The sequence below is a fragment of the Hetaerina americana genome, unplaced genomic scaffold, assembly GCF_022747635.1.
Source record: "Hetaerina americana unplaced genomic scaffold, ioHetAmer1.1.p SCAF_7, whole genome shotgun sequence".
Taxonomy (NCBI): Eukaryota; Metazoa; Arthropoda; class Insecta; order Odonata; family Calopterygidae; genus Hetaerina; species Hetaerina americana.
Genome location: NW_027287316.1, coordinates 45,427,575 through 45,452,377, shown reverse-complemented (window position 1 = coordinate 45,452,377; position 24,803 = coordinate 45,427,575). Strand labels below are relative to the sequence as shown.

Below are 24,803 nucleotides of genomic sequence, written 5' to 3'. Positions count from 1 at the left end.
TTTTTGGGAAAACTTTCCATTAAGTGGACTGAATGGCCGTCAAGAGAATCCTAACGTTCGGAATAAACTAGTAATTATTCCCATTTAAAAAGGTTTTGGCTGAAGGTTTTCCTTCCTTAATTTCTTTAGCGCATTTAACATGGGTCTTGTTTTTAAAATTGATCATTAGTATTATGTAAACTTCGTTTAAACGACTGGAAAATGCTGTCGATCGAGGCGCCGAACGATTCTTATACTCTCCGCCAGGGATTGCTGCTACCAAACGACACACGTATATAAGAGGAGATGCTACCAATTTTGTCTCGGACAGACCGGAGATAGTAGTGAAAGCTGCAGCAACATGGGAGGAACTTGCCCGCTGTATGTCGGAGTCTCCTTTCTCTTACTTCTCCTGCATCTTGCAGGCGCAGCTTCTGGTGAGTCCCACATAAGCATCTCCCCTTTCCATAAGTCCAGTTCTATTGCTCGCACACACAACGCATTCATCCTTCCAGTTTTTACTCCTTGCTACTCCTCGACCCTTTTTTTGATGGAAATTATCAATCATTAGTGCATCCCAGGTTTGTCCTTAACCTTCGCTTTTTAATGACCCCCTCGATTTCCTCATTTTCCTCGTAATACTTTCTCCGCTTCATCCTCAATCCGAAACAACATCTGCAAAACATGCTCCGGACACTTCAAAGGCCTTGACAGCGCCTCGAAATGACCGATATCCCTTTTTTTCTGGGTTTGTGGAGCAGCAGTAAAACCCTGAGGGCTCTGCCTAATTTCTTTTCCCTTCGGATCGGTTTTCATTTCGAACTCGCTTTCCATTTCAAGAGTTTTCCTCGCCATTTTTTTTCTCAAAGAATACCGACCGACCTGTTAGCACAAGAATGGAGTCAATCAGAATGTATATTTCCGTGCTATCATTTCTCTTTCTTCGTCTCTTTTTACCTCCATCGTCACGGTCGTTGCCCCGTTATTCCAAATTGAAATTAAGTGGGACAGGCTTTACGAGCGCTCATGGTTGACCTCGAAATTCTTAGCAGCTGTCTTCCATTATACAGCCCTTCTCACTCAAAACTATTCATATTTAGCGCAAGGAAGTGTGCAGATGGCTCATTGAAATAACTTGCGATTAAGAAGTTGCATGCGGAGCCCGTGATATTCGTTTCATATTAGCGCCTCGACGTCGACGATGCTCGTTTTGAATAAGCGCGATACTTGAAACGAGCTAACATGGCTAACATCAACCGTTGCCGCGAAAGAAACTCTAGTTTTTTTATAAAAGAAAGAGCTTCTCAACGTTGGTAAATATGCACAGCGTGTTTTCTCTTTACCATTAATAAACCTAAAACACAAATCGACCTCAGTTTAGTTTCTGTCCCCTTTTTCTTTGCGATCCTTTGCGACCCTTTTCTGTTAGTTTGTCCGAAATCCGTCCGAAGTGATTTACTACAAGAAATACTTACGCATCTCTTTCGTCTTTTCAAAGTTGCAGGAGATTATGAAGAAAGTGAAAGTTACAAGTCTGGTACTGATGTACCCCAATACTTAAGGGGAAATCCAAAACCATTCAACCAAAATAACACCAGGCAGAATACAAACTCGGTTTGGGGTCGCCAAAGGAGGAGACCAAATAAGGTTCCATGCCTAGTTGAAGATAAATTCTACAGAAATCCAAACCGTAAACCAAACCGCGTGTGGTCTAATACGGAATGTTCAAAATACTACTTGTGCTTAGGTATGTATTTTCAAACAGCATATTAATAGTCATTGACCCATTTATTTTCTGATTAAACTAGTCGTGATTTTAATGATATTGTCCTCGGTATAAAATTGTTCGATATTATTTACAATGGCGCTTACTTTGTTTTATATACCTCTATTGCTAAGTTTAAAATTGTTTCATATTATGCTCGAGTACCTACTTTATGAGAAGTTATTAACTGATATTTCTTGACCTTTCTAATGGATGACTGACTACCTGAAGATGGAGAAGTATTTGAGTTCAGATGCTCAACTGGTCTCCTGTTTGATATTAACCGTCAAATATGTGACTTCAAGCTAAATATAGACAACTGTCATATTACAGCAGGTAAATATTACATTTTCATTGTCTAAAAGTAAGTGCAAACTATTATTGAAAAACATTTTCAATGGAGATACCACACACTGCAAAGAGTGAATATCACCTGTCAAGCAGCACCATATTTGAGTGAAAAATTTCAACATGGTGCTACTAAGGTGGTGGTTATTATTAAAGGGTGAGAATATTGAGAAGTTAGGCACTCACCCTCTCTGCATCCTAAGTATCAGCTGCCATAGGGTTTCAATAATAATAGCTCCTCTGTACTTCACTTGGTTAGGCTGGCAGTTACAAATATTCATTTTATTAATTTATTTTACGACTTCATTGGGGCGAGATTAGGACTTTATAGCCCCTCCTTCTGCCTTATCTTGATAAGCGCCATAACAAAATATAGGGGAGTTCTGGATTTAATTCTGTACGCAATTACCTAAAAAAGGGAAAGCTCTAATTAATTCCCAATTACCCAAAATATTTCCAAAAACTGGTCTACCAAAATCATTCTTCACAGCAATATGCAATATAGTAACCTGGAATGTTACAAATTCCATTATTTCATTTTATGCAAACTATGATAAATTAGGTCAACATTTTGTTGGACACTTGAAAAAGTAGCCAAAGTGCTACCTGAAAACAAAAATGTTTTCGTGAATTATATTTTCCAAACGTGAGTTGAAATTGTAACCTATATCTAAGAATATGGAAACTATTTAGATTAGGAATTTACATGAAAATTAATATTTTCATCGAATATGTAGCATAAGAATAACTGAGGTATGTTTTGGTTCAAAAAAGTCACAAGGTTGAGGCTCAAAATAGTCAGTTTCAAAATTAATGATAAAACTGCACACATATAATAAAATTAACTTCAAGTTTCCTCTTATTTTAATTTTTTTTAATTCCAACTGCTTATTCAACAGCTTTAATAGAAGCATTAGGTGAAGTTGTAGTTCTGTCAAACTTCTGACTGATTTTCGTGAAAAGAGCACATTACTAAGGTTATGCATATATGCCTGTCATTACCTCAACTTCCACCACATATAATGAGTATTTACTTTCCAGAGTTAAAAATCTTGTTATAAACGGAATGAACTTAACAATTTGTTTTACAATAATAACCTGAAATTTTCAGAGCTTAAGTCTCCAAGGCCGCTACTAGAAAACGCAGACTGCCCAGAAGATGAACTTGGGTGTGCTGATGGTACTTGTATATCTCAGGACATGTTCTGTGATGGAACACCAGACTGTGATGATGATTCTGATGAAGGATGGTGTGGTTTGTACCATTATTTCAGTAATTTTTCTGAGTTTTTAAACTGCTATAGGATATCTGGACTCATTTTGAGATGCACTGTAAAATATTTTCTACATTGACCTGGATATATTTCTGAATGGTTTAATTCAGCCAATAGGATCAACGATTCTTCCTTTGCTCATCACCCGTTACCTTTATTGCAGATGTTGTAAATGACCCCAATGCTGCAACTCCATGCGATCCCATAACATGCAAATTGCCTGATTGTTTCTGTTCAGTAGATGGGACAGCAGTTCCAGGAAACATGTTACCAAGCCAGGTATGATTGGTTTCAATGCCTATAAAGATTAGATGTGTAAACATATACACTCTGCATGTAAGATGTCACCATATGCATATTTTCTTGGGGGAAAAATCAAGAAGGTATTAATATTTAAGAACTGTGGAAGATGCTGTGACAGTAACAGAGTCATCCACTGGTGTGTAACAAATGCTGGAATATCACAGAGTAAGTAAGACTCATTAATCTTGACAGGGATCCCAGCCATGGTGAATCATTTTTACACTGTAAAATTCCTGCATTAAGATATTCAACTATGTACCATCCTTACTTAGTCAACTACGCACATCCTTGGTAACAGTTGGGTAAAGTTTTTGCCAGTAAAAACAAGGGTATGGGATTAATTCCCACCTGGATGGGCTTTCCTTTTCCTCAAAGGGTTTGGGGATTTGCAATTGTCCTTGTTGTTCATAATTTTCATAAAATAATTGAATTTGAGAAAGACTGTATGGTGCTAATTTTGCCATTAAAGATACCATTTATTCTATTTTAGTTTCACTTATTTGCAGTTAAAACTAAAAAAAATATATATATATATATATAAATAAATAAATATATATATATATATATATATATATATATATATATATATATATATATATATATATATATATATATATATATATATATATATAGATAGCGTGTGAATTTGCTTTAGTACTCTTTCAACCTCCTTGGTCATCACATTAGCTTGATGTAAAAGCATTTTTCACCAAATATGTAGCAACATGCACTTATAACTTATAATCACAATGCCTGCATTGAGGTTGATTTTTTAAAACTTTTCACCATTTGGTTAGGGAGTGATACTAAGCAAATGAGGCTTTTTACTTTCCTGTGTTAGAATATGATGTGAAATGTCTTTAAGGTGAGGGCAATGTTTAATTATTTGTTACAGATTCCTCAAATGATCATATTGACATTCGATGATGCTGTGAATGCAGACAACTGGGAGCTCTTTCAAGACAAACTCTTTCCAACTCAGTCTACAACAAGTGAAACAGAAGCACCACCAGCCAATGGATCACCAGTTCCTCTATATCTTGGCCCATCAACAGTTAAAGGGACAGCAAGGGTTAACCCTAATGGATGTCCTATACATGCTACATTCTTCATATCCCACCAATATACAAATTATCAACAAGTACAGAAACTATGGAATCAAGGACATGAAATATCAGTGCATTCCATTACGTAAGTGAATTTTCTCTATATTTTAATGTTACTTTTAATGTTCTGGTGAAAGACATGGAAGGACATCGACACATATAGCAATCAGTAGAGGTAATTATTTATTATTCACTTTATTGCTTATATCTTTACCATAAATATATAAATCTGTGATTTGCAAATTCAATGGTGACACATTAAATGGTTTTCAGAAACAGAGAAAATTAATGATTAACATACAAATTGTTGACATGGGTAATTATCATAGCTATCTTACATTGCAACCAGTCCAACTAAATATCATAGAAAACTGGGGGGGTGTATTTATTACAAAACTTTGGATGCACTAATTAATTATTTTAAACTGAAAATTCAATGTGATGATCTTGTTGCAGCCACCGTGGGCCAGAACAGTGGTGGACCAACAATGCTACTATAGAAGATTGGTTTGATGAAATGGTTGGACAAGCAAACATCATTAATCGTTTTGCTAATGTCAGAATGGAAGATATAAGAGGTATGTGACATTTTTCATGAAAATTATTAATGGAGGTTTAAAACTCTATCAGTGAAATGTGATTATTATTGACAACTAAGCATTATGATATAAAATTGTTCCAAAAATAAGCTAAAAATAATTTGTATCTTATTTGACCATAACTTGGAAGTAAAATTACAGCCTTTACCTCATCCATTGGTTAAATATCCTGATACTTCCAAAACAGAGGAGATTATTATATTAATCAAGTTCAATGTGATGGGATGAGTGTTGAAAGAACCCTCATATATTTAATATTTTTAATACATAGGATGCTGTCATTGCAATAAAAATATCCAATCCTAAAATGTAATACACTAAAAGTAAGAGATTAGAGGACACTACGACAAATTAAAGGAAGATTTTTCAAGTACAACAACAATCTTGATCTGATCAAAATATTTGTAATTGTTTGATTCATAATACTCTATTTTTCAAATAGTTAATTGTATGATCTATGACTTTCATCCATAAAAGAACTGAAGGAAGAACTGAAAAATTCTGATGGATAGCACCTACTCTTTTGGCTGTGCATAAACAGCCAGCATTAATTATATTACTAATTTTATACCCCTGTGGATAACTTATTAACTGTATATATATAGTTAACCCAATTTATTCAATTGAGCATTGGTAATGGCATCATTACACTTTTGCATTCTAAAACTTACTTAATCCATGCCATCAAAACACTGAACTTAATATAAACATTTTGTAACTATGATCAGGCAAAACTTAAATTTTTCATTACTTCGTGATAGATACTAATTATAATTTCCACCTCCATTTCCACCAATTTAAATTTATAATAAAAAGAGTACAAACCTCATATGATGGGATAGGCAAATTTCTTGTATAATCCAACTCCTCATGTTTTCCCTTTATTGTAGGTCTTCGTGTACCTTTCCTTCGTGTTGGGTGGAATAGACAATTCTCTATGATGCGTGAATTTGGGTTTGTCTATGATGCATCCATTGCTGCCCCATTCTCAGATCCACCACTCTGGCCATATACACTTGATCATCGAATGCCTCATGTGTGTGTGGGTGGAAGTGGCACACAGCGTTGTCCGACAAGATCACAGCCTGGCATTTGGGAGATGGTTATGAACCAACTTGAAATGGAGGTACATATGGATTTAAATTATTGAACTACACACACCTCTTTTACTGATAACTTCATCATTTCAAAATAAATTTGTACCCATTTAATTTCTTTTAACATTAGGTTACTAAAGGCAAATATAAATTTTGTAATGTGACACCATATTATTAAGTACTAAACAAGAATAAAGAAAAACCATGGTAATTAGATGTCGTAAACTCCAAATAATCTGCTTGCTTCCAAATAAGTTGTCTCGTGGCATTGTAAAATTATAATTTTGGAAACGATTTTGGAAGTTACGTAAGTAATATTTTAAAAGCTAATAGCAGTCCAAGTGAGCAATTAGGATATGATGAAAACTTGTGTCAAGATATTCTTGTTTCGATGCCAAATTCCATAAAAAACTAATCATTTGTCGCATGTGGTAAATGAATACTTGGGTTTATTTAAGCTGTGGACATTACTAGTAGGGCTCAACTACTCCTTATTCAGAGGAAGCTAAGAGATAATGGACTATCCCCTTGTATAGTTCATGTTCGGTTGTTTTCCTTATCTATTTAACTTTGTAGTTCCTAGCCTTCCACAACCTATCAACCTCGATTCTCTAATCCAGCCATGCTTCTGTTGCTATCTTTATATTATTTCCAACAAATAATGCTGCACCTATTTCATATTTTAAAATCAAGTCTTATGCACTTACTGAGCCCTGTATGTATATAACAGGAATTGCCATCCCTTTAACAGAAAAAAAGCTCAGGGTTTGACTTTACATCTTTACATTTACTTTTTCGCAAAATAAAAAAGAGTTAATCATTCCTCTGTGATGGCCATGCAAACAATATTGGGGGTTCAAATTGATGGAACTTGTGGATGTTTTAAAGGATGGCATTTACAAAGAAGTTGTGTAGAGCATCGGATTACTGACGGGAGGGTCCTGGGTTTGATTCCTGTGTAAGTCTCTGGGCACCTGCAGCTCCACCAAAGCTACGCGATTTTTTGGGTAACAGATCTTCCTGGGAAACCATAACTGGCACAGGAAAAGGAACTGGCCCCCCTACCCTGATGTGTCAATTTCACACCCCATTGGGCTTAGTAGTACTGAGTGAACTCTACCATCACCGAACTCAAATCATATACACACACATTCAAATACAAAAGCCCACCCTATGGCAAACAAATATTCATTCACATGGAAATAGCTATAAGGAAAAGGGATAGGAAAACAAATAAAGGACGAACACAGGAGAGGTGGGGAAGGCGGAATCAAGCAGATCACTAGCGCAAAAATATTTCCTTGACCGAGACTTGAACTATTGAGGAAACGTAATTTACACTGAGATCTGCAGGTCTTTATGCAACCAAGTGTCCCAATTCTTTGGCCAAGAGATGGTGTCAGGGGTCTGTTTCACGCACCAAAGGAGAAATACACAACACACAAGAGGAAGGACAGTAGGTAAGTAATCATAAAACATCATAAAGAATAGAAACAGTGTGTTTCGTGACATGCATAGCCTGAAGAAAGAGATGAGCCACATCGACCAAATACACATTCAAAAACAAAATCCCACCATATAGGAACACACACACATATATGTACATATATATTCTTAATAATTAGCCAATTATAGAAAAATATAAATGAATCTACAACTTAAGGAAAACCTAAGTAAGCTTTTAAAAATGTTCAATCTGTTAAATCTGTTCAATTCTGTTAATGATGATCATTGTTTTTTTTTTAGGGTTACCAGTGTGCCATGGTTGACAGTTGTCCTCAACACCTCACTGGTAAAGAAATATACAATGGCCTGATGAGAAATTTTCATCGTCATTATGACAGTAACAGGGCTCCTTATGGCTTATATTTCCACTCCACTTGGTTTAAAAAACCTGATTTCCTCTCAGCTTTCCAGGTAATTTATAGTGTTACAAGAGTTTGAGGATACTAAAATTATTAATTCCTGATTTTATATTTACTCAGTGAAACTCTCTAAGCAAAAAATCATACAAGACATGGTTAAAATGTTTTTCTTTCATACCTTGATAACAGAAATTCTTGGATGAAATGGGCAAACATTCTGACGTATGGTTTGTAACCAATTGGCAAGCAGTCCAATGGATGAAAAACCCAGTCCCACTAGGACAAGTAGAACAATTTAAACCCTGGAGTTGCAAGCGAAGGGTAAGTAGATTCATTTCTTCATTGAATGGTAAAATAGCAGAAGGAAATATTGTGGGCCATTACCAATTCATCCTGGGAAATCAAAATTAGAACAGAGTAACATAAGCTATAAAAATAATTGGAAAAAAAGGAACTCTAATAAGGCCATATAGGAATTATATTATGTAGATGGGTTTTTAATGGCAAATAATAAGCTAGAATGGGCAACATATCTACATAATCTCTAATTAATTATGCCCACATATTAGTGCACATCATGTTGATATAGTATCGGTACTGGTATCCCATACCAAGGAAATTTGTTAAAATTCCTGGGATGACTAGGCACTAGAACTTATTCATTATGCCATTTAAAATTTAATGATTAACTATAAGAGTTATTATATACTTCAAAATATTGCTCAATTATTACTTAGCATAATGCATGGACATTACTGTAAAACTTAATGACTTTCAATTTCTTTCATTCATTAGGAGTTCACACCCCTGGAATTGGCATGTAACCTACCCAAAACTTGCAGACTTCAAAGTAGAGACCTGGGAGCAGAAAGGTATCTCTATACTTGCACAGACTGTCCCCAGATATACCCATGGTTGCGCAATGAATTTGGGGTCAATGTTTGATTCCACAATAATTCAATTTTTGTAAAATGCTCATCATACAATGGATTCAGACAAATGAAGACCAAATTTTTTCAAACCAAAAGGTTGCATTCCAGTTGTTTGTCATCATATCTTTGAGCAATGAAATATGCCATTATAGAAGTACTTTTGGAGCACTTAATTCCTGAAAGAAAATGGTTCAGAGTGCCTTCTTAAACAAATACAACATTTCCTCGAAACATCTTCTAGACTAAACATTGAAGAAGTACAGATATGGTGTCCATTGTTATTTCAAACATATATTTAAATGACTTGTTATCATTGCATGACTTTATACCATATTTATTCATTTTAAGACTGATATTGTTATGTTTTTGCTGTATATTTTAAAGAGGTCAAATAAAGACTTAGAAAACTTCCTCATCAATTTCTAGTTTTTAAAATTCATACTAGAAAAAAATACTGGAAAATTATTCCTCCCTAAAAACCTTCAAGTAAAAAGTCACAGGTGAGGCATGTGTACTTGGTTAATTTAATGTGTAATGGAATCCAATAAAAAGGAAAACACCACAAAATATCAGTAAAACCAAATGTGGGCACAGTCTGTTCCACGTTCTATAGTAATCAATGTATATGCATTTTATACTCATGAAAATATTTTTCACCCCTCAATAAAATAAATCCTAGCAGAATTTGACAAAAACAATAATATTCAGTTGATTTCCTGATCACAGTGGCAAGTCTCAAAACCTACCTCGAAACCACCATTGGTATTTTCCAATAACACATCTTCAACTCTCCTGACCCCACCTCTTTTCACTGGGTCTGGTCAATAGTAATGCAATGTAATCCTGCTTCATGAACACTCGTCCTGTAACCATATTTGCCCCTAATTACCCTTGGGGAGAGGGCCACCATTTATACGATTTTCTTCACCTGCAATTAAAAAGTTAACCCTAACTCCTCCAACATTTAGTCGTAACTTTTTAATTTTTATTTTCGTTGCTTTATGTTCTAAACATACAGCTAATTTGGACTTGATAGAGTGGATAAGTGAATTTTTAAAGATTCTGGTGCAATGGCTAAAATTTTGGGGTAATGTTTACATGTGGACATGTAAATGTACACATAGTTAGCAAATAATAAAAACATGGCTTAGGGGTTGTATAATTGCAAAAATGGAAATTCAACTAGCATAACTTTCAATTGATACTGGTAATTGATGCAAAACGGACATTAATAGAGCATTTGGAGGACCAAATTTAACCTTGTCAAAAATTATTATAAAAATAAAGAAGAATTAACAACTTATTCAATAAAGCAAGTTCAAATCAGAATGAAAGTGTCTACTGAAGGCAAACATGAATATTTAGCCACTGAACTGATTGTCTAGTTTAAACAGGAAGGAGTCAAGAATGCTCTGATTTCTAGTCCTGCGTCAATGGCAAAGGCTGACGGTTTACCTTCAGAGTTTTGAATCGTTTTCGACTTAAAGTTTAATCTGGGGTGTATGTTAAAGTTCAATGTGATGGAAGTTCCTCATTACATGAAATAATGAGAGAGGATAGACAATGTCTAACTTGTCCAAAGCATTTGAAGACTTTTCCACTAAGGACAGTTTTGATGCAAATCAAACAACTATATTTTTCATATCAAACATATCTTATCACTGAGAAAGGAGCAGTTTTCTGGGAGGCAAAATCAAGAGATATTAAGCAGATTAAAATTAGAGATTTAAAATTAAATAGTGTTCCTTAGATCAATTAAGATATCAATCAACAACATGTTTTATGAATTTATTAATTGTTAAAATCATGAATAAATTAAGTGAGTTCGCTAATGTAATACTTTACAAAAAATTTAATTACCCTTAATGTAAATGTACAGTAATTAACAAAAGGATATCTTACCTCCAAACAAAATTATTGGAACTGTAAATAGGACAAGGAGGAAATTATGGATCAGTAACAAGATGATCACGAAGATAGACAAGAGAAGGAAATGTAAGAATGCAAACACAGAGAAAGGTAACGGAAATTACTTAATTGAGACAGGAAACTAATAGGGTGAAAGAAGATCGGCAGAAGATGCAGGGTGAGGATGTGGAAGGTTTACAGAGGGGTGACATTAATGCACTATACACCAAAGTGAAAGCACTGTAAGAAAGTAAGAAGGGAAAATACATATAAACAATCAAAGACAATTCAGTAAAACTATTAATTTAACCAGGAAAGATTCAAGAGAAATGGAAGGAATATATAGAAGAACTATTTAGTAATGATATTAGGCGAGCAAACTTAGAAATAGAGAATATGACATACTATACATGAGGATAGCTTAGATCCAGGCATACTTGAAGATGAGACAGAAAAGGCATTAAGGGAATTGATATCATATAAGGCCATGATGATAGAAAAAATTCCTATTGAACTACTTAAAGGTTTAGGAGAAAAGACTTTGTATGGGTCACTTCATAGCATTTATGAGAGAGGAATTTGGCCATAAGTTTTGGTCAGATCACAATCTAAGTCCTCATCCTAACAAAAGGGAAAAGCATCCAGTAAGCTTCTTTTCACCCATAGCTAAAGCAGTACTTAGAACCATCAATAAGATAATGGCGAAGAGGGAAAATAACTACTTATGGCATGACCACTTTCGGTTTAGAAAAGTGAGTAGCACACAGGATGCCAAAGTGGTAAGGATTAGTATAATAGTAATTAATAGAGAGGAACTTAGATACAACCAGGATGTATTTGTTTGTTTTCTATAATCCAAGAACGTTTGCCATTGAGTAACTTTGGTAGAATTAATACATGTAATTCAGAAGAATGGAGTAGATAGGAAGGATAAGACAGGGTTGTCCTTTGCTGTTCAACATATATATGGAAGAAATGATTAAGGAGGCATGGGAAGAACTGGAGATAAGAATGAAAGTCGTTGGACAATTCATAATATCAGTTAAGTTTGCTGATGATCAAGTTTAGTTTGCCAGTTAGACAAGGGGTTTCAAGCATTGCTGGGTGCTTTGGAAATTCAGTGCAATAGATACAGTGTGATAATAAAGGTAAATAAAACGCAGGTTATAGAATTTTCCACAAAGAGAGAGGCTCAGCTTAAGTTAAAATAGATTGGCAAAAACTAGAGCAGGCGAAACAGTTTACCTATCTCAGAAGTGTTCAGGACCAAACTGGTCAAAGTATTAGAGACATAAGGAGAAGAATAGTGTTAGGCAAAGAAGCTTTCACAAATATGAGGCAATTGGTGACAGGGACATTTAATGATGATGTAAAAAAAAGGCTCATCAAAACTTTGATATGAAGTATGGTTTGAACGGCGTGGAAACATAGCCATTGAAGCAGGATTATAGGTGTAGATTAGAGGTCTTGCAAATATGGGTGGGGAGAAGGATGGAAAAGGTGAAATGGACAGAAAGGAAAACAAATAAGGAAGCTCTGGGCATAGTGAGGGAGTAGAGGGGATTGTTGGGAGAAATCCAATAGGGGTGGGAATGGTGGATACAGAGCATTTTGTTTGCTTCTAGGATGTGAAGACAGTTTGAAGAGGGTGACCATTTGATGGGCAACATGGGGTCAAGCATTGTGGTGGAGAAGGCGTATGCCATTGCTCAACATTTCTCTTTTGCGGTTCTGAATCAATTTTTCTTGAGTTGTCTCCCTCACAATACTCATCAGTATATATTGTGGTCTTAAGAGCCATGAGGTCAAGCAGCAATACCCTTTTTCTATCCCAATACACAGTTGCCATGATTTTGCTGGCAGATTGTAAGGATTCTCACAGCTTGGTCATAGAGGAACGCCACCAGTCATGTGATTGCTGTTTGGTCTCAAGTGTGAAGTGCATCACCCTGGTTTTGCCACTGGTAACAAGTGACAATGTCAAAGCAAAAAGTAAGTTCCAACAATTTCTCAATGACATGGTGGTGAGCTAGAACATAACATGGGTAAACAGAAACTGCTCCAGCCCCTACAAAAATACAAAAACCAAAATGTCAGTTTTAATGGGCATAAGTTATTTAATAATTTACCTCAATCATAGAAATAAATTGAAAGGGTTGGTAGTTTAAAGTGAAACTTCGGGAATACCCACAAAAGGAGATATTGTATTCTCTGAAAGAATATTTAAATACTCGATAGGACCTACTGTAAATTTTAACCCATTTCTTTGAAGTTTGAGGGTATTTTTTCACATATTTTTGTGTAGTTGGTGATTCCTCATAAATCAAATTGCCTTATATCAAATGCAATTGGCCTCCTGATATTTCGTATTGACCACCTGGCAAGAAAAAATAACAATAATTGAGTAGAAAAATGTTTAAGCTTTGAAATAATGTATCAATTATTAAAATTAATATTTTAGGCTATTTTTAAGGATTTGGAGACTTTTAATTTTTGGATTACTCCCGTAACTATCCAAAAAACAGAGCAAATAATTCCTAATCAAATTCAGCAAATAATAAATTTTCAAAATTTTGTGCTGATTTTTTAAGTTGCAAATTTATGAATTCATTTAGGTAGTCATATAATGTGTATGCACAACATTTTGTTTGTAAAAAAAGTAGTAAAATAAGGTAGTGGTTCAAGGAAATACGGAGGAGGAAATATTTAGAGGACAGATCGGTTTTAATGTTAGTTCATCATTTTTGGCGAACATCATTAGTGACCATGAATAGTGCTACGTACAAGAAATCTTATACTTTTAATGTGTTTGATATTAAATCTCTCTAATTTTGTTAACATTGGCCAACCGACCATAATATGGTCGAGATTGTAATATTATCACAATGCCGTTCATAAAACTGCACAATTGATACCTTTATAATATATAACAACAAATTATTCACAAAAAATTCTAGATAACAAGTTTAATCTAGAATTGATTTCTCTAGCCCAAGTTTTGCGAGTGATGCCGGTAAGGAGGCAGACAATCTTCACCAAATTTAAATTTATTAGCTACCTTCCTGGAAAAGAGGATGTATAAAATTTTCACATTCAATCAAAGTATAGAAAAATATCCTCCAAAATGGAATAAAGGCAAAAGCTGAAAAATTTTCAAACTGTAGTTAACACACAGAAGACCTTGGGAAGGTTTCTAGTATCCTTACAAAGTACAAGTCGAAATTTCATGGATGTGTATGAATACACACATATACTATTACGGGACAAGCAGTGACACAATACAGCAGATAAAAACCTTGAATAGTATACATGAATTAACCGATTTGCGGGGGAGCATCTGAATTAAGAGACAAGCGGAGTGTAATAAATTTTCAATGATCAAGATTATGCAGGTGATTATCAGCAGGAAAAATAAGTAGGAACCATTTGCACTGGAGTCTGTTCGACGTAATCATGCTTTTATGTGGTGAATAAATGCTGAGGAACTTACTTGCTCCGCTAAAAATTGAGCATTTTATTAATAAAAGTCCTTGCTGATTGTAAAACGAAGCTTTAATATACATAAAATTACCAACTACATAAAAATCATCAAAACGAAAACCATCCTGGAAGATCTTTCCTTTGCGCACTTCTCCCAATGAATTTTTTGTAGCCCACTTTCAACTCTTCCATCTTTTTCTTGTCTTCATCCATTTGCTCTTCATCACTCTTCGGAAATAGCTTAGGAAATTCAAATTTTACTTCACGAGGCTATAAATTAATAAAGAAAACGAGAACTCCACTTAAGATTTTGTTGTTTAATCAACAACAAAAAAATTAAATAATACTCCACTTCTCGTCGGCACTAATTTAGGAGTGTTTTAAAACAATTTACTTACCATAACGACATACGCAACTTTCACGTCTTCATCTTTAATTACATATCCTTTCAGAGGCTCACGTCTGGTAGGGCCTATATGTTTAGATTGAAGAAAAATTTATAAAAATTTGAAAAACTATTATTCATGTGTAACAGGTAATTAACCTTTAGCATCAGAATACTGACCAAGTTCAATCTGAGTACGAACATCCATTACTGGAATTTTATAAATTTTTTCCAAATAATTTTTAACATCTAATCTTGTCATTTCCATTGAGACCATAAACTTCACGATGTTTGGAGGCTGATTAAACTTTGGCTTGACTAATTTCATCCAAAAGTTGGGTAGAAAAACCCTTAACTGAGGATTTCCTCTTTGATAAATGGGGTACCTAAAAGCAGTCGGGAGATTATTACCTTACCTAAACTCAAGAACGATTGTGTAAGCTAAATCATACATATACCATCGTGTCGACATTTCTTATGCAAGACTTTCAATTTTCACCGGGAATTGCTGTAGTATTCAACTATCCTTAGAGAATTCATAAACAACTCAACTCTTCACAGTGCTTAAATAAACATCGCGCGCCGTTACTCTCCTGAAAAACATCTTTCAACTATTTTATTCATTTCGCTATTCTTCTGCCGTCAGCTCCCTTGTTCATTGTTACCTCCATAGAAGTGTTCGTTGAGCGGACTTTGAGGTTTGCTTAAGGTACGAAATGTAGGAAACACTACATATTACAAATTAATGAGTCTTTAAACATTTGACCCGACTTTCCGAGAGTGGGTACAAATGTATACCATTCTCGCTAACCGACAAAATTTTCCAACGCTAACTCACTAAATTCATATTTTCCAGAATGGGAAAGCATTTTGGAGAACTCGCCAAGATCAGAGGAACAATTCAGTTCCGCCTGTCGCCTTTTGAGCAGAGAGCATTTGCAGGAGCAATTAGCCATGGGGTACCAAATATGATTAGGAGATTTAGGAGCAATGTATTTCGAGTTGCCCCGCGTAAGTATCGAGTGTTCTACTTTATTTCTTAAGTGTTTTAATATTTCCTAACGTATTGCCTTTATTTCTAGCTCTTATCGTAGGATACTTGGTGTACGATCAAGTCGAAAAGCATCATCAGAAACTAATGCGCAAGAACCCAGCCGACTTTGCTAATGACGAATAAGACATCAGCAGTTATAAAGTAATTTTAGAATATTTAGGAAAAATGTTATGTAACTCTCCCGTGCATATTATGAAAATAAATGTACTAATTTAATATTCTTTGTTTCTCATTCAAAAATAAAAATATTTTATTTATGGAGAAGTACCTCTACCAGTTATGCATTGAAAAATAACTTGACTTGGTAAGGATGAAATCGGATCTCAATTGAAAGGTAATTAAATTTCTCAAAGACCACTATTCTTCATTAATGAGGAGAGAAGTCTAGTCTGAATTATCTGCATAGAACTATAATACTTGGGCTATACTAGATAACTTGAAGCCACGCATTACAATCAATCCTTTAAATGCACATTCAATCTTCATCCTTTAATTCAATCCAATATGAGTATCTTTTTCCGCGGTTTTTCTACATACTCCCGTCTGTCTCAGTCTTAAGCATTCCATTACCCATCTAAGTGCACTGCATCCATTTACGTGTCTTTGGTCGATTTTTTCCCATCATACCCTTCTCCCTCCAAGTCTAGTACCTCGTTGTTTGATTTCCTATCTGTCCATTTCACCTTTTCCACATCAATGTTTAAAAAGCTGCCAATCATCATCCTTCCCTGACCATGCAGAATGATACTGCATTCCATATAAGAGTTTTCACTAATCTTTTCTGCATATGCTTACTGAATGTCCCGTCATCAGCTGACACCACCCTGCGAAAGCTTTTGACTGAAGTCCCCAATAGTTTGACCATCTAGGTATAAACCGCACTAAATTCGTTTTCTATTTCATCTGTTCTTGCCCTTTTGAATGTAATGTTTAGCGTATTCTTCCTCCTTGAAAATGTCACAAACTTTGTTTTTTACATTGATTCTCATTCCATAGCTATCACACTACTTTTCTTATGCCTTCAGCAATGACATTAACCCGACTGACTAAAGCTTGATTATCCGGATAGCCAATTGATTTAATGAATTCCCCACTTACTTTCACTCCTGCCTGCCTTGCTATTACCTTAGCGTATATATTGAAAATAATGGTGACCATGGTTGACCCTCTCTTAACACCTCTTTCTATAAATGCTCATCCACGTATTAGAAGGGTACAGGTTGCAGATAATTCAATAGAATTTTCTGTGATGCATTCATTAAGATTTCCAACTTACTGTAATTCTTTCTTAAAATCCGCAAAAAACAATACTTACCTATACTGATTGTACACTTATGTTCTTTTCTATAAATGACCTCAGTGCATCTCTACTCAGATGATTTATATTTACCACCCAAACGATTGCTTGGTTGATGCCAAAGAATTGCAGAACAATCTTTCTTATCTAAGTGAATAGTGTGATGAAAATCACATGAAACTCAAAAGAAAAAAAACATAATTTAGCAACGTAATATCAAAATTAGGCTCCCATTTTCCATGACTATCATTTGCTTGGGATTGAATTGGAAAAAGCTGAATTTATGCCTAATGCTGATTTTGGGTTCAGAGGTTTTGCTTTGTCACATTTATTTACGAGTGGTTCAGATGCCTCCAATACATGTGGCAATCAGTGGAGCAAAGAAATCTCAGTGACTTGTGTTTGCAGCCTATTCACATTGGCTGCTTGGGCCTTTCAAGGAACAAAGAGCTAATGCCTGTGGAGATCCAAAAAGTAATTATTCATGACTTTTAAGAACCTGCTAGTTAAGTCAATTCAGCCAAGGATGCTAAATAGGATTAAAGGTGCTCTCATGATTTGTTTAACTTAAAAACAATAATTACCCTACCTGATTATGAGTATGTATGTGTGTCCTGCACCAGTTGATCTTATGCCAGGAAGCCTAAGCCTGTCACAGTCTCTTAATAAAGATGGTACTGTGTTTGCTTCACCATAAGAATAAGCTGACCAACAGAACCAATGTTATTAATTATCATACTCCTTTTCAAAAGGAAGCATTAAATAATTTACAGAAAATCTTGAAGGAAGAACCAAGAATGGAGAACAGAACATATAATTTTTACATGTGGTTTCCCAAAAATAGTGGCAAAAGTAGCTTTCTCATTAAAAAATCTGTGGGTCTACCTTTCATGGTATAATATCAGAATGTTCTTGGACTTCTAATAAAACTTTAACTGTTTATATATGTAGAGGTAGCTACTTCTTTTGATGTCCTACTCTTGATTGAAACATAGTTATACCCAGATATCAGTGATGATTAATTGGGTCTCAATGATTATAACTTGCATATTCCAGTGTGACCACAAACCATCCACAAGCAATTCTTCTTGTGGTGGTGCATAAATGAAGTTTTATTATGCACATAGCAGTTAAGGGCAACAACATTTTGGGTTTCATATGTTGAATATCCTCTGCCAAGGACTACAACCTTCAAGTGGTGGTTTTGTTCCAATGGCCCCTAGAGTTGTACTACAACGAGCAATGATAATTGCTACTGGTTGGGTCACCCATATCATATAGGTCAAAGGGTGGGAGAGAGATGAAATATGGTCCACTCAGCATCTGTTCCTCAGTTAGACGGCAGCAAAGGCATCTGACCTCAGGAGGGCTCCATTGAGAAATGGTGTCACATTAAAAGCTATTGAGGAAGGCAACAGGAAACCACCTCGATTATTCATCCCAAGATTTTTAAGATGCACAGTATAGAGAAAATGAGTCCAGGCAACAACAGGACTTGGCCCAATTGGTCATGTGTTGTGCCCAGCAGCGGGAGAGGCAAGGCTTCAATGGTTGTCATCTCACAAAATCCTTGCAAAGCAACTCTGACAGCAGCAGCACAGAAGACTGAATTAGGTAGAATAGGAACTTGGAATGTTAGAAAACTGTTGACAAGAAAATTGGAGTTTATGCAAATATAGAAAATAGTATATATCTTGTAAGGCAAGAGATGGAAAGAGTAAATATGGATGTTTTAGGGCTGTGCAAGATTAGACGGAAGGATAGTGGGAATTACAGGAGTCATAGTTATAGAGTAATACAAAGCTGAGAGGATGACTGCCAGCAAGGAATGGCAATTATATCGAATAAAACGGTAAGAAAAAGCATATATAACATAAGAGCAAGAATGGATAGAACATTAATCGTAGAAGAAAAAGCAGAACGGATGAACTTAGTCACTGCTCAGGTATACAAGCCAACAAGCAATCATAGGGATGAAGAAGCCTACAGGGTACACGATCAGTAAGAGGACATCATCATGGGTTTTCCTGTGGGGAAACATTTCTTAGTGACAAGGATTGGAATACACTGGTGGGTGAAGGAAGAGATGGTATTAAGGTGGGGAACAATAAATTACTGCGGGGAGAAAGAAATTGAATTCTACAGAAGGGTTAATCATCACCCACACTTGGTTTAGACACCACAAAAGGTGTGGGTATGCATGGAAAATGCCAGGTGACTTGGAAAGGTATCAGTTAGACTATACATACCAGTATTGTGGTAATTTGTATTATGGTTATTTCGATTCCCAAAATTTCCCATGAGTGGATGCTGACTCAGTTCGCAATTTAGTAATTATGAAATGTAGCGTTTGATTCAAATAGATAAACCAGGGAAGGCAGCTTGGGGAATGGAATGTAGAAGAATTTACTCCATTGAAGAGGAGGGTTATTAAGTACCAGTAATTTTTTAAATTGCAATTGGATTTTCATACTGGGTCTGGATTAAGGTTCCATGAAAGTTCAATCACTTGCATAAAGGGATTCCACACATTTAAAATATTTGAGAAATGTTGCCTTAACTTGAAGAGCTCATTTTCTTGAAAGGTACTCAAACACTATGGACAATACCATCTAGAATTTGAAAAGGTAAAGACTAATAATTTAACATTCAAAGAAATTTTTGGATGTAAATGGTGGTGGAAAGTGACAAGTTATGGAATGTATCAAAGAAGGTTAGCAGAATCATACACTTACCTGGAGCTCATTAACTTACTGAAAATGAAAAATGGAGCAATGGAAAACTCTGTGGATGAAAAACACTTCTGCAATGAACTTTTAGGGATAGCTTGGATTATTAACAAAATTTTATTGCATATAGAGATGAAAATTGGTTTATTAACAATAACTCTTACCAATTTAATACATCACTGCAGGGAATGCATTATCTACCAATATGTGTCTAACAAACATTTGGAAATAAACCTTAGGCAGACTTAGAGAAACATTTCCTGGGATCTTAATTGAGTGTAAAAATTGAAGAAAAACTTTACTTACGGTTATCTAATGGAGTTGGAATTCTCTAAGAATGTTTAATGTGGAATGCATTCTATTAAGTAACCATATCCAGAAAGAATGTGATTTCAATTTTGAATGTTCTTGATGCCTAGTTTGGTATCTAAAACATAGCAAACTAGGTAAAAGCCATGAATTTTTGTGCATGGGTGGGTCGAGAGGGTTTTAATAACAAAAATGCATGGGCTTTTCAATTTGTGCAAGAAATTACTTCCAAACCTGAGGAAATGATGCATACATGTTTTCAGTATGAAATGTCATTGTGAAAACAAATTATAACTGACAAACTTTAAAGAAACATGAGCAGAGCAAGCTTTAAATATATATTTTTTATATAAACAAGCAAAGGGTGATGCACTGCCATAAAAACTCGAGCCTTTTTAACAAAAAAAATTAAAGAAGTGATGTTAAAGGAGGCACTTCAGAATGTTCAATATTTGTAAATAGCCAACACTTTCAAAGTAGAGAAACTCTTTCTTTGGTTGCACATCCATAAAGAGGACTAGAGACTCTTGTCAATTATGTTGACAGAAATCTAAAATAGCCACACAGTGATTCCTTTTCCAGAAATGAAGTGTTAACTTGGAAAGATTGTGCAGTAAAATTATAATAATAATGGTAACACAAAATACTTTCTTGACAATATTTGGCAAATTATGATGTAGTTAATCATGCCATTACATTAACAAAAACTATTAAAAATACCCTAAAATGCTTTTGTTAGTGTATACATATTTCACACATACATACAAACATATATGTGCACATATGCAATCCAATATAAAATGTACAAAGTAAACTGCAATAGTTATGGCATACTTATCATCAAAATGAAAAATAATTTTTACCATAGCACACACAACTATTTAAAAATAATTGATAATTCCAAGCATTTCAAAATTCCTAAAAATAATATTTTAAAATCAACCTTATAAAGGTCATTGTAAATCACAAAGTAATGAACAATTACAGCTTGTCACAAACAGACAATACTATTTTAAACGTAGACTTGAAAAAAAAGGAACTAATCTTTGGGAATTGAAACATGCTCCACTAAATGTCAAATAACTCTTTATGTTCAATCTATAAAAGGCATATAAAATGAATACCTGTTCAAAAAGAATCAACAACCTGGAATTTTCTTTATGGCTGACTGAATGGTAAAAAGGATGCAGCCAACAAACCATGAGAGATCCAACAAATTAATTCAATACTTTCACATGATATCAAGTACTCCAGTATTCTTCCGTTCAAATATCTGTATAAGAGTAGGAATAATATCATTTTAATATCATTCAATCTTGCAAGACCAATAAAAATCATCTAATTATGTATTCACGAGGACTTTCACAGTGATAAATCTCTCTTTCCAATTTCAACAATGCCCTATAGTTATGGAATTTAGTAATTTGTATGAGTTGAATAATATTACATTAGATGACCTAAAGTAAGAGGTGATGATATTCACCATTTCACCCACTGCATGCCTTAACAGTCCACTTAATTCAAAGAATTGATGGGCAGGATATTGGATCACTGTCATAGACACTGGCATTTTTTCGAACATATGCTTATCGATGGAGGCACTCGAAACAGTTAAATACCCTTATACAAACAATTCTATCATACTCAAGTGAGTCTGACCCATCACATCACAATCGAACTTGAATTATAAATACATAAAACTAAAAAAAATGGCACCACTGGGCACATTTGATTAAGGGAGATGCTCATCAAGTTAACAAAACCAGATAGCCAACATCATCAAATGGGTAGCACATGGCATTCAAGCACACTTTAAAAATGCCAGGCAAGACCATGGCTTTTAAAGCACTCACTTCATTCATACTCATCCTGAGTATAAACTTTGGCCACATTAAAAATCACGCCTCAATGTCAACATTCTTTAAAAATGCAATTTTCCACCTTTAACATTTATTTAAACATGGGAAAAATTATTTAATTGAAACTTAAATCCTATTGCAGAGCAAAAGTGAAGGATTGTGAGCCTTTGCTGCTACTTTTTTTTAACTCGAGTTCCTGCAATCAAAGCTAAAAATTCCTACATTGCCTTAGCATTTGGTAATTCAGCAAGCTTACACCATTGGGAAAATATCAAGGACTTATCGATTATAGCATGGTAACTAACCCCTCTCATCAATGGTCAAGCCATATTGTGTCATGTCATGCCTCACATAAAAGTTGTGTCTAACAATTCTGCACTTTTGCCAAGTTTAACAAGTTTGGGCCCACATCGTTGGTTCAATTAAGTGGCCTGCACCAAATTGCTCGCAAGTGAGGCCTACAGCCAGTGACTAAAATACGACGGTTCCCACTCTTTCATGTTCACAAGTCTAACACCAATGCTGGGTGAGATCAGCACACAGAGGCAATTGCCAGCCAAGCATACCCACCCAAGGTGCCTCCAACTAAAGTGTTGAAGTAAACAGAGCGGCCAAAGCGTGTGAAAAACAGTGGAATTGAGACGAGGGAGAATATTAAGAGGCTGGGCAAAGTGGAACGCAGGCCCAAATTTTGCTTGAACACAGGGCCATTGCCATTTTCACCACAGCCCCAGAGAAGTGCATTTGAAGGCCCCACTTTGGCATTGGTGGCAGAGTCACTAGAATAAAAGCTTTTCAGCAATCTGGAAAAAAGAAAACAAAACGTTCTATACAAGAAAATATTCCATAAATGGCAAAAATATCAACATTTACGTATTAACGTACACATACATATTAACATAACATAACACTTCATAAGTTTCCTGTGTTCTCGCAAAACAGAGCCCCTAAATGCCTGTATTCAAGTTTAACCATGGTTGGGCATTTTTAGTGGCATGAGGGAAACCAGTGATCACGTCACATTAAGGTGTTCAGAAGTAATAGGCCAAGAGTCATTATGAACTAGTTTCATGGACAAGTGTTAGGGATCATAAAATTTGGTGATAGGAAAAATCCTTCTCTTTTGTTGGAAAAGGATCCTTGGGAGTGTTATGGAAGTTTTAGGGGCAACATTTTCTTTATTCTTTAAAAGAAACAACTGATCAATAAGTTAAAGAGACTAAGAATGACAGAGGAGAAAGAGATGAACATACCCAATGCAATAGAGCACTAACAAAAATCATCAAGTGAATGGCATTTGGAGGCATACATTCTTCCAAGGTAACCGCTTCAGAAGTTGGAATCTTTCAGCAATTTAGTCAATGCATAAGCTGAAAACTTAGGGAACTGAAAATCTGTGCAATGTGAATTCCAAGCATTGAATTGAAGATAAGTAAAGCCTCCTTGAAGTCTGAGGAAGTTGGGAAGTATTTTCTTTGCCATATCTCATCGCATTTTATTACCAATATTTTTGTGTGCTCGAAAGAATCTTTTCAAAGATCGTATTTTGACTCAGAAAAGAATATTAAACACTTGCCCATCATTGTCTACTCTGAATAAGGATGATTACAAATCTACATATTATCATTTTTCACACTGATGAGAGAACTGAATGAAAAATGCTTAATAATATGCTGAGTAAAGGGCACCTACGCAAAAAAAAATCCAAGATTTCATTCATGCACCTCAAGCTATCATATTGAAATGAAATAATACAGGAAACAATGAAATGACCCACAATAAATTGAATGACAATTCATGGTACCTATGCCACATCTACTGCCTCATTTATAGTGGTCATTTACCATGGAAAACTGGAGGATTAACTTACTGAGCTGAACCTTAAGAAAAATTTTATATTTTATCTAAAGTTAAGAAGTGGTTCATCTCATGTGATGATAATAATAATATTTGAATTGGCCGAAACAAGACTGTAGAAAACTTGAGAGTTGTTTTTTGACTGACTGATCACTCTTCTGATGACTAGACAGAACTGTATTTAGATTACACATGTTGTAAACCTGTCTCAGTTCCAAAGTCCAAGATGTCACATTGCCCTTGAAGTACAAGGTACAGTGTTTCCTCATATTCTTGAGTATAAAAATCATAAAAAGATTAGCTCCCAAAAACGTAAACCTAAATAGTTTTAAGCAAGTAGTATGATTTACATACCAGATAAGGAGTGCAACAAAAATTTTCAGGGTACCACAAACCTGTGCGCTACAGTCAAGTTTATCAACAATTTACCCCAGCATGCTCAACTTTCTGATGCAACACCTAAGTGGCAGTGTCTATTTTTTTTTTACTTTATGTTACAAGACAGGTGAATGAGTCACCCCCTGAGTTCTAAGCACATTAAAGAATTTAATTATAGCTAAGCTTGGCTGAAATAAAACATTAGGCTATTAGAACTCAAATATGTAATATTGCATATCTGGCAATCTAGTTTCTAATAGCACATGTAGAAACATAATC

The 24,803-nt window shown here is 35.0% G+C and overlaps 4 protein-coding genes across 7 annotated transcripts in view; 2 read left to right on the top strand and 2 right to left on the bottom strand.

The window, feature by feature from the left end:
- The first annotated feature begins 340 nt into the window (after positions 1 to 340).
- Positions 341 to 9,295, top strand: ChLD3 (Chitin and LDLR binding deacetylase 3). Its single transcript, XM_071595712.1, has 12 exons — positions 341 to 416; positions 1,478 to 1,726; positions 1,976 to 2,080; positions 3,204 to 3,347; positions 3,530 to 3,645; positions 4,565 to 4,661; positions 4,737 to 4,860; positions 5,232 to 5,353; positions 6,265 to 6,500; positions 8,218 to 8,388; positions 8,526 to 8,657; positions 9,132 to 9,295. Exons 1-12 carry the CDS (start codon positions 341 to 343, stop codon positions 9,279 to 9,281), a joined length of 1,722 nt encoding a protein of 573 aa, XP_071451813.1. The 3' UTR covers positions 9,282 to 9,295.
- Positions 9,296 to 14,710: 5,415 nt separating this feature from the next.
- mRpL23 (mitochondrial ribosomal protein L23) lies at positions 14,711 to 15,621 on the bottom strand. Its single transcript, XM_071594843.1, has 4 exons — positions 15,500 to 15,621; positions 15,222 to 15,427; positions 15,055 to 15,128; positions 14,711 to 14,926 (listed from the first exon to the last, which is right to left on the bottom strand). The coding sequence occupies exons 1-4, from the start codon at positions 15,511 to 15,513 to the stop codon at positions 14,765 to 14,767; spliced, it is 456 nt and encodes a 151-aa protein (XP_071450944.1). The 5' UTR covers positions 15,514 to 15,621; the 3' UTR covers positions 14,711 to 14,764.
- A 34-nt stretch (positions 15,622 to 15,655) lies between these two features.
- On the top strand, positions 15,656 to 16,313 carry UQCR-Q (Ubiquinol-cytochrome c reductase ubiquinone-binding protein). The gene is made up of 3 exons (XM_071594844.1): positions 15,656 to 15,750; positions 15,898 to 16,052; positions 16,124 to 16,313. The coding sequence occupies exons 2-3, from the start codon at positions 15,899 to 15,901 to the stop codon at positions 16,216 to 16,218; spliced, it is 249 nt and encodes an 82-aa protein (XP_071450945.1). The 5' UTR covers positions 15,656 to 15,750; position 15,898; the 3' UTR covers positions 16,219 to 16,313.
- Positions 16,314 to 20,234: 3,921 nt separating this feature from the next.
- The window catches only part of LOC139696363 (1-acyl-sn-glycerol-3-phosphate acyltransferase epsilon-like), a 64,003-nt gene continuing 59,434 nt past the window's right edge, over positions 20,235 to 24,803 (bottom strand). For all 4 annotated transcript variants that reach the window (XM_071595104.1, XM_071595105.1, XM_071595107.1 and 1 more), the window contains one exon: positions 20,235 to 23,092. In XM_071595104.1, the coding sequence (XP_071451205.1) occupies positions 22,822 to 23,092 (271 nt within the window). In that variant the 3' untranslated portion in view covers positions 20,235 to 22,821. The remainder of the gene's footprint in view (positions 23,093 to 24,803) is intronic.

Excerpts from the sequence above, each read along its gene's own strand:
- UQCR-Q (XM_071594844.1), top strand. The coding sequence starts at position 15,899 with ATGGGAAAGCATTTTGGAGAACTCGCCAAGATCAGAGGAACAATTCAG. Across the intron at positions 16,053-16,123 it reads TGTATTTCGAGTTGCCCCGC|CTCTTATCGTAGGATACTTG; the intron begins GTAAGTATCGAG and ends CTTTATTTCTAG.
- ChLD3 (XM_071595712.1), top strand. The coding sequence starts at position 341 with ATGGGAGGAACTTGCCCGCTGTATGTCGGAGTCTCCTTTCTCTTACTT. Across the intron at positions 417-1,477 it reads TCTTGCAGGCGCAGCTTCTG|TTGCAGGAGATTATGAAGAA; the intron begins GTGAGTCCCACA and ends GTCTTTTCAAAG. Across the intron at positions 1,727-1,975 it reads AAAATACTACTTGTGCTTAG|ATGGAGAAGTATTTGAGTTC; the intron begins GTATGTATTTTC and ends GACTACCTGAAG.
- mRpL23 (XM_071594843.1), bottom strand. Across the intron at positions 15,129-15,221 it reads TCGTACTCAGATTGAACTTG|GCCCTACCAGACGTGAGCCT; the intron begins GTCAGTATTCTG and ends CTAAACATATAG. Across the intron at positions 14,927-15,054 it reads AAGTTGCGTATGTCGTTATG|CCTCGTGAAGTAAAATTTGA; the intron begins GTAAGTAAATTG and ends ATTAATTTATAG.